Here is a 10,553-nt window from a genome sequence, read left to right on the forward strand (position 1 = left end):
ATTTTATTTCATCCAATTTCATCTTAATAGTCCTGTTTAATATACCCATAGTGGTGAAGGGTATCATATAGTCGGCCCCGTCCGACTTTACTACTTTCCTTACTGGTTTTCTTTTGTACTTGTTTTTGGTAAACAGGGCATCCTTTGTAGTTAGCTGTATGTCTGTTTAAACAGTGTACGCATTGAGCCGGAACGTTCTCTGTTTTTTTACATTCCCATGTTGGATGACCTAAACCACATTTAGCACAATTGAATGGCTTACGACAATATGCCTTTGTGTGTCCCCAATCTTGGCATCTAAAGCATTGAACTAGATCGTCAAACTTTTTAGGGGGTTCTATAACAACAATGTTATTAAATATACCTCGAATGTTTTAGATCTCTTTATTGTTGCTTTTAGGGTCTAAGTCAACGAAAACCATTGGCAGAGGTTCTTTCGTTACTCTGCTAATAATGTTACGCACACTTCTTACATCATGGCCTTTCGTCATCAAAAAAGCTTTAATATCGGTTACATCGGTGGTGTGACGAAGGTTTTTAATGACTACTCTATATGCCCTTTCAGTTTTGATTTGAAAGGTGTGGTAGCAAATATTGTTTTCGTCGAAATATTTAACAATTTTTCTAAACGAATCAACAGTTTTAATCATAAGACGAACCTCCCCTTTAACTAGTGATTTAAAGTTAAAATCTTCAACTGGGATAATCTTGCTTAATTCATCCATCATTTTTAACATCTGGTATAAATATTGGCGGTGGTTTCGGTTCTGATTTGTGTTCATTGTTGTTATTATTTTCCGTTGATGAGAGAACACTATATCGATTTGAAGTTGAAGGTTGGTTGTCATCAACTTGCTTTCTTTTTGGTGAGTTGCCTGACAATTTGCCAGTTGTCATCATGTTCGTTGCCTTCACTTAAATCACAAGTACGGTCACTGTTTGGTTTATTTTTTGTTGTATCACTCATAGTGAAGATTCACGTTGGATAATGTTGTTGATAATTCTTATGGGCAATGCAAGCACTGGCAAACAGTGCAATGCTGTTGTTTTTTTCTGTTCTATTCTTTTTTTTTCTTAAATGCAGAAAAAACCGTTGCAATTTTATTAGAAATTGTTGTAAACGACTTAGAGAAAAAGGAAAAAAATGCAGTTCTACGCTTCAACACGTCTAGTCGGTTTCCGAGTTCAACAACGACTGGGAGGTGAATTTGTGGAAGATTTAAATTTGTTAACGTCCAATGGCCTTAACTTCAGAAACAAGACATATATTATAAAACTGAGAGCCTTGATCATGGATGCACCTGCAAAATCCTATGTTCTTGGAATAAAAGGACATACGGGGTATTTTTCTTGTACGAAATGTGTTGAAAAATGATTACTGTGCAAAAATCATATATTGTTTTCCAATTTCAACGCAGAGATGAGAAGAAATTTCTCATTCCGAAACAGAAATCAAAGGGAACATCACGTTATACTGGAAAAGGTGTTATTGAAAAGCTGGAGATTGACATTGTAAACCAGGTACCCCTGACTACATGCACTTGATATGCCTAGGTGTTGTCAAAACACTATTAAAGTCGTGGACTCGAGTTAAAGGAGAAAACTACTCTTTACCATCTTGGAAGATTTCCTTACTTTCACACAAATTAACCGAACTAAAACCTTGTATTACGGATGAATTCTCAAGAAAGCCAAGGTCACTGGACGAATTAAAGAGGTGGAAAGCTACGGAGTTTAGGCAATTTCTTCTTCCGGACCATATGTACTCAAAATTGTGTTAACTAATGAAAAATATCAACATTTTTTAAAGCTTTCGGTGGCGGTAAGAATACTTCTAGACAGTAAACAGAGCACATCCAACAACGATTAGGCACAGTTTCTTATAAAATCATTTGCTGGTGATGTTGCTGAGCTATACGATTCATCGTTTCTATCGCATAACTTCCACGGTCTCATTCACATAAACGCTGATGCTAAATTGTATGGAAGCCTCGAAAATGTTAGTACTTTCCGGTTTAAAAACCACCTTCAAAAAATTAAGAAGGAAGTGAAGTCGACAAGAAACTTGTCCAAATCTCAAAAATTAATTATATTAACAACTCTCCAAACTTTAAAGGCAATTTTCTTAAAAATTTGCGTCCTGTATTTGTGTATCCCCTGGATTCAACACAGCTTGAAATATACTAAAGTGACAATTTTAATGTTGGAGAAGAAATAGAGTTCCAAATTTCAAGTATTGCAAATAAGGCTCTTATTACTGAAATTACTGACGGCTTTCCCTTTAATTCAATAATGGACACAAATAATAAAGGTATATTTTATAATACAAACTGCAAACATAATTTCTGAAATATACATATTTTATGGAGAAAATGTAATATACTTAGATCATACCAATGGTCAACAAATGATTTATCATGAAATGTCAACCATTAAACAAGGTAATTCGTGTTATATTATTATTATTATTATTAATAATTTTCGAGTCAATTGTGTTAACTGTATAATTTTTTAAAAGCCGCTGCCGGAGATTATAAATTCATAAAAATTAAAAACGAAAACAATGTTTATGCAATACTTACATATATATTTTTTTAATCTTAAAGATGTTAAAAGTCGGAGTGTTTATGAACATCAAATTGAAATAAACAGTCTAAAAGAAACCATTGAAATTTTTATAAAGGAAATTAATAAAAATCAAATGGCCACACAGATGTTAATTAAATCACTTACGGAGCAAGTAATTACTCCAAAGAATGAGATAAGACATTCCACAATGCCCACTTCCTTTAAAAAAGAATTGCAATTTTTGTCATCGCTGCAATTTTATGTTTTCGTCGATTTTAAAAATTTTGATGCCAAACTTCTGATAGAAGATGAAGTTCGGGAACAATTGGTAATACTTTTATCATAATGTCTGCCACCGTTCTAGATACAAAACTATTACAGAAAATATTAATAAATCGTGTTGGGGGAAAATAAATGTCATATCGACAACATATTTTACACGCTCGGGTTAGAATACACAAAAAACAACCGAAGACAGTAAATCAATAAAATTGTTGAAATATTAACTATTATTATAATTTAACTAATGGGTCGATTATGGAAAGCAACCAAACTCCAGTTGCGAGTTATACTGGCAACGCAATTGAAATAAAACTTAACATTATGAATATCAACATTCCTCAGTTGCAGTCGATAATACTGTTTTGACATTTCTACAACTAGAAATAATGTAAACAAAAAAAAAAATAATAAAATATTTCAGAAAAACTAATTATATGTGATGATAAGCTCAGTGGAACTATTTTTTGATGATAAAAATTTTGTTCAGGGTGTGTCATTTATTAGAAGGCATTTAAGAGATAAATCTATTAGAACTACCATCAGTTCTGTCTGGTAGTAACTTTTTGGATATTTTTTGGATAGAGAAATTCATTCATCAATCAGATGAATTTCGGTAATTTTCAAATTTGTCAGAAACGAATTTTGGAATAGAGGCTATGGAGGCTACACCAAATATACCAAAATACAGCCAATTAGAGATTTTTGTTATGAACCCTTTATTTGATGACTTTTTCTTTTTGGCTGAAAAATAGATTTCGTGCTCAGAATAAAATTTCGTGCTTTTTCAGGAATCGATTTCAGAGTAACAGGAACATGTATTAGAAACCTTTCTTACACTCTTTTTTTAATTTTCATCACAAGAAAATAAGTTACAAACAAAAAATTAAAAAGGCGAAATGACATTTTATAGCAATTGCTACTAAAGATCATATTTATGGTGTTTAACCTCGATTTAGCGTTAGTTACCATCACTATATAAAGAAGGGTTAATAGCTTCTAGAGAGAATATTCCTAATAAAAAACTAATGCAACTGATGTGGATCAATGAGAGATTCAATTCTCTTATTGTTCTTCCTATTATTTCTAAACACATTATTTATGTGCAGACATAACGTATGACATACTTCGTTCTTTCACTTTCTAACAAAATACCAAATTACATACACTCAGGTTGGGCTAGGGTCTTGAAGATTCCGAACAAGTCTCGTTTCTTATATCGACGATTCCGAACCATAGTATGCTAAGTCGACTTAGCATGTTTTAAAGTTCTTTACGTTTTTAGATACTACGGTCCTTAATTTAAATTCTCTGAAATTTTGATAATCATCGGCCAATCCAAACCAAAGTTATAAGCTAGATAAATAATGAAATAAATCGAAGAGGCTTTTTTAAAGTCTTATTTTATTAAAAAAATTATTGTTCGAAATACTAGATTCATATTTCCTTTCCTATACGTTAATTTCTTATAATAACTTTTGAACTCCACCAGCAAGTGGTGTCACATTTGTACCATTCGCATATAGTTTCATAATATCAGTAATTGAACTATTCGTACCTAACACTAAAGCAGCAATGCCACACAAAAATATGACAATATTTTTCCATACAATCCAGTTGTATGCACCGAATCCAGTTTCCCAATGTGTGACCATTTCGATTAAGACCTATCAACAACAAAAAGTATTAATATATACCTTTGTATTGCTTTTAAAAGAGAATCGGTTCTTTAACTTACAGGAAAGATGAGACCAAGTGTAGAGAAGCATAAGGCGCCAATTAGGCCCATAAATGGAGCTATTATAGGTACAGATGCAGCCAAAACAACAGCAGCGGTAACCAAAATAGTCCTGGAAAAAATTAGATTAAAAAAATGCAAATTTTCAAAATATACCTATTTCTATTATAATCAGCCACAATTTTCAAAAGCAATATTGTATTTGAAGTTATCTCGATTTAGCATAGGGTTCAAATTCAAATTTTTACGTTAAATCGGGTACTCTTAGGAGCATTGTTAACTAAAAAAAACATCATCCAGACGTGTGTCCCGATTATAACATTTATTCTGATTGATGAAATAAAATCCGATGGTATAACTACAATACCCTTCGTACTGAATTAAACTTACCTTATAATATAGTTAACTAGTAGAGGGCGCTTGGTACATTTTTCCTTTATACTACCCGATATAATATCCATACAAACATATAACTGAAGACCAAACGTACAAAATATAGACAAAGCAGTCAATACCTTCACAGCTTGGCCAGGCCTAAAAAGTAACAACAACAAAAATATTCGTTAGTAGTTTATATGTAAAAATAAATGATTTCTATCGAACGTACCATTCATGGACCGGCAAATTTAAGGTAATACTTTCTTCGGTACCATCGCCATAACGCAAATACCCCATTATACCTAAAATCATGTAGATCAATGTAACACCAGACATGCCCTGACTGAGAACACCCCAAATGCCCAAAAAATTACGTGGATTCTCCATATTATTCTCCAGAGGCATAATTACACCAATTGCCTCAATGGCGAAAATGGTAATGGAAAAGAATTCCGGCAGTGTTGACATTTGGAAGTAGTTTCTGGTTTCGATTGAGGGTAGATCTTGCACCAAATAATATAGAGTAATGCCCAAACCCAAGCCCATTAAAAAATTAGCAATCATGCCGACGAGCGCCAAATATTTCAAGTTTGGGATCCATGAGAGCAAAATAAATGGTATGAGCAAACATAAGATAAGTACCCGTAGAGAAACCTCAGTTCCGGTCCAGTGATTTAAGACCTATTAGATAAGTAGAAAATTCTTTATAAAAAAGCTGTTAAAATAAGTTCCGGGGAATTATAGTTACCTGTTCGAAATTTTTGGCCACAATTACTGTATATACCGAACATATACCAAAGTATGTTAGGAATAATCCAAACAAAACGAAAAATTTGGCAACTGGTGCAAAACCACGACACCATTTTGGACCATTTTGAAATGAAACTTCAGCAATTTCGGCAAAACTCATTCGTGATCGTCGAGTTTTGTAATACAGCTTATGACCACATTTCACCTGAAAGAAGTTTACATTTATTGACAGTTTAAAAACCATAAAGGCAATTACAAACATAAAGGTGGCATTCTTAAATCTATGTCTTATTTGTCCCAAAAGGCGTGATCATTATTTTGCCGGCGACACTACGAGAGCAGTTCGGAAAGTTCTTAGCCTAGCACAAAAAGCTCGGTATAAACAGAAAAAAGTTAAGTGTTTTGAAAACTTCCATCTCTGTTATGAACACATGTTAAATTTTGTTTGGATCTAGCAACATCTTCATATAGTAATAGGTGTTCCAAAAAGACTCATCTGCAATTTTTTTACAATGAAGGCACTCATTTCTAATTTTTTAAAACCTGTTTCTATTTGAAGTATTTGCCAGATTGAAACAAAATTTAGCATGTGTTCATAACAGGGATGGAAAAACACGTGCATGAATCGAGTTTCCTTGAGTGTTTTTTTTTTTGTCCTTAATTTATTGAACCTGACTACAATTATTTTATACAAATCTGAATTTAAAATTCAAAGTTTTAAAATAATACAATTTTAATTGTTTTTAATCACAAAATTAAAAAACCACGAAATTATTTCATTACTGGAATGAAATGATTTCCTTCCATTAATGATGAAGTTTCATTTGATTAATGTGGATGTTGTACTGCAATAATGAAAGTTTGTAATTTTATTAATGTATAAGTTTCATAGCATTCATGAATGTTTTCATTAATGAAATATCAAGAAGTTTCAATGCATTAATGAACCATTTCGTTAATTTTACATAAATGAAGCTCAATGAAACTTTTTACATTAATTCAATTAAGCTGTACGTTGGTTAAAAATCCATGACAAATTTCATTAATTTAACGTAAGATTTCATTAATGTTATGAAGCTTTTACACTGAAAGAAAACTTGCTGAACTCACAGAGAAATATCTGGAAAAGAAATGTAACTCAGAAACTATTCGAAGAATTTTGCGTAAGCATGGTCTTCATGGTAGAGTTGCACTAAAAAAGCCATTCATAAATCCCAATAATCATTTGAAGTTCCGTGGACCCTAAGCACACAATTCCGACCGTAAAGCACGGAGGAGGCCTGTATGAGCGCTGCCGGAGTAGGGAATCTCGTTTTTATTGAAGGAATTATGGATAAGATTTATTATTTAAACATTCGAAAAGACAATTTGAAATGTATTGCTGACCGATGGGAATTGGGGACAACATTTCAATTATTGTACAATAACAAGAGGTAGGCTTACTTGACGAAATTAACAAAAAGTGTAGTCTATGAAAAAATTGTAATTTCAATATGAAAAAATTTTAATTTGTAAGTTTCTATTGCATACCTCAAGGTATATTAAGAAGATACCCGTATCACACCAGGTGATGGTAACATTAAATGTCGCAACAATTTTTTGTTTTTAAATTTGCCGTAAACATAAATATAATTCCAAACAGAAATAGGAAACATTTAGAAATAAATTTTTTAGGCTTATATAAGTATATGTCCTGATCATCTACTATATGAAGCCTATTCCCACAGATAGATAGTTTTTTCAATACAATGTATACAATGTATTATTATTCGCCTTGTTAACTATATTGTCAATTCATGTTCCCAATTCGCCAATGCGGCTACCTTATATATCTACCTTGGCCTACCTTGAAAAATTGTACCATGGTTCATACCTTCTCTACACTCAACAAAATGTCATACATTATTGATATTCCTTTATAAATTGACATTTAATACAAACACAAAATAAGAGGCCAGACCTGAATCCTCGTATGTGGTTCTCCCTTAAGTCTTCAATTCCGTTGTTGAACACAAGTCCGAATTCAGAAAAGGGTACTCAAGCTGCCTAAATGTAACTTATTATTTATTGTCGATATTATCAGAGCTAGACAAAAACATAATATTTATAGAAATACATGTATATATACAGTGGCGAGCAAAAGTGTACTCATGTTGCCCAAATTCCTCCCTACAACACTTACAAAATCTTGAATGAAATCCCAATATAAATGTTTTAGGTTGGGTTACATATTTATTATATAACCTTTTAATATAAAAAATATATACAATACTTTAAAAAAAATTAAAAATAACTCAATTTGTACACTTTTGCACGCATAAGAAACAAATCAAAATCGATTATTAATATTTTGTCGTCGATCTTTGCTCTTTTTTAAGATTTTACCTGACATTTTGTTACATTCCTCTTGAGCTCTTCCATAACTTTCAGTCTCCTATTTAAAAGCGCTCATAAAATTTCGATAGGATAAGGATTCGGGTTTTGTGTTGGTCCTTTAAGCAATTCAAATTGTTTGTTAGAAACCCAATTTCTTACAATTTTTTGTTTTATTGGGATGGTTTATTTTATCTTGACTGCTTTGCATCTAATTTTGGTGTTCTAGTATCTCTATTCCTAATTAAACGTTCAATATGTCGAGCATCTGCGTCAGTTAGCATCTTTAGCGACCAGATGTGATACATTTCGGTAATATATTTTGTCAAAACTTAATAAAAAAAATAACGGTAAATTATAAATTGACACTTGCAAAGTAACATAAACCAACACTAGCAAAGTGTACAGGCGCTTTTAGACTATAGCTTTTATCGTGATAAAGTGCATTGTGTCGATTAAATTGCTAAATGGAGCTGAATTCACCTCGATTTACCATACAAAATTAAATCCACTTAATATCTCGATTTGCTCTAAATCCTATGCTAAATCGAGATAATTTCAAATACAATCATGCTTTTGTCCCTTAAGTATGCTTTAAATTTGTTAACATTCAAAATTACTGCCTGACAAAAACATGTCAACTGCTGAAAATTTATTTTTGTTTGCATTCATAATAAATATTACAATAATTTAGAACGACAATGATTATTTTGTATTCATGGAACAAACAACACCTGACAAAACGCGCCTTACGAATTGACATTTTTGGCGGCCGATCACGATAACCAGAGTTGTATTTGTTATTATTACTTTTTTGCGTCATGTTATAATCTACACATTCGTACACTTTTGCTTGCCACTATATATGTATATATATATAGTATGGAATATTTTAACAGCTCACGAGTTTTGAACTTGAAAGTTAAAATTTTTTTGAATAATAATTTTTATAATATGGAATATTTTAACATTTCGGGAGCTATGAAGATAAATATTAAAACCTTTTTTGAATATTCTAATCTTTTTGAAAATAAATCACTTTATTCGGCTTCAGTAGTCTTCTTCATGTTTAATAATGATGAAAGGTAAAGTGTTGTTGTACAACAAACTATCCACATAAATATTTGTTGATAGAAAGTAATACAAATATTCCCCGAAATTCAATTCGGAATATAAATAAACAAAACCCATCACATATATAAACCGGATTTCATCGCTGTTTTTTTTAACTTTCAAGTCATGCCTTCAACACAAATAATACCAACTATAGATTCTCATTTCAATTTGTTTTGACTTCAACACAAATAATAACAACTGTAGATTCACGTTTTAATTTTTTGTAAATAAGATCGACGCACGTATTTCACTCGACAAAATGTTAGGCAATTATTTTAGCAAATGTAACAATTTTAGACTTACCAATATATAACTGCAGTGTGTACAAACGAAGGCGGTTATTATAGTTGCAAATATACCCATTACAATACCAGAGTACATAAAAGCAATGGGCATGGATAAAATACCTGTACCCAGGGAGGCTGTCAGCAAATGCGTTAGTGTTTCCCTGTCGCTATAAAACCAAATTTAAAAATTTTTAAATTTAACCGCCAAAAGAGAAATTTTAGAACTTACGTTGTGGAATGTTCACTGGCACGTTCAGCAAATGGATCATAATCTTTACATGGTTGGATATTGCATCTGCAAAGAAAAATTAACAGAAATTACAAGATTAAACATGAACAAATTATTACAACCTCTTTCTCTGAGATGAGAAATGTGAAAGAAAAACACATGCCTTAATTCCATGGGCTCATTTTTAGTATCATTTGTTTTTGCCATATTTCCATATATTAATTTATTCCAATTTATGTCGAAGGCAAGCCAACTTTTTTAATAATCCAAAGCTTGCATAAATATCTACATCTATCTTCTCCAATGGCTAACGTGTTAGTGAAATTCTTTCGAGAAGAGAATAAGCAGTATTGGCCCGATCTTTCTACTAACGAAACTCATTCATTGTCACAAGTTGAGACAAGTATTGATAATTAAATCAGCAGCATCAGTAGCAACAAAAGCATTGCTTGGCTACCCGCAAGAACTAGATCGAGGTTCTGGGACGGTCTCACGCCAGACACACCCACTTCGGCCGTCCCCGCGACTACATCTTCATGACAATAGTAGGGCATACACTTATGGAAAGTTGTAGAGAACTACAATCTGCAATAATATGCAGTCGGTAATATTTAAAAATTGATTCTACGAATATAATAAAAAATAGATTTAACCGATATTAATTAGAACCAGTTCAGGACCAGAAACTTTTCGATAGTATTATATTTTTCCAAGTTTACCATCATAAATCAAAGGCACTAGATTATTACCTGGTCTCCAGACCAGTTCCTACTGATGGAAAACAAACACACGTTTCTATGTTTGGATATATTTTAAATTTATATCTGAAAATTAA

The 10,553-nt window shown here is 32.0% G+C and overlaps 1 protein-coding gene across 1 annotated transcript; it reads right to left on the reverse strand.

The window, feature by feature from the left end:
• Nucleotides 1–4,971: 4,971 nt before the first annotated feature.
• LOC133332110 (proton-coupled amino acid transporter-like protein pathetic) lies at nucleotides 4,972–9,925 on the reverse strand. Its single transcript, XM_061540490.1, has 6 exons — nucleotides 9,882–9,925; nucleotides 9,719–9,784; nucleotides 9,506–9,656; nucleotides 5,712–5,918; nucleotides 5,193–5,644; nucleotides 4,972–5,119 (listed from the first exon to the last, which is right to left on the reverse strand). Exons 1-6 carry the CDS (start codon nucleotides 9,923–9,925, stop codon nucleotides 4,972–4,974), a joined length of 1,068 nt encoding a protein of 355 aa, XP_061396474.1.
• Nucleotides 9,926–10,553: the final 628 nt, after the last annotated feature.

Source organism: Musca vetustissima, unplaced genomic scaffold (assembly GCF_032173495.1).
Source record: "Musca vetustissima isolate MV318-11 ecotype Yass unplaced genomic scaffold, APGP_CSIRO_Mvet_v1 utg16144, whole genome shotgun sequence".
Lineage (NCBI taxonomy): Eukaryota > Metazoa > Arthropoda > Insecta > Diptera > Muscidae > Musca > Musca vetustissima.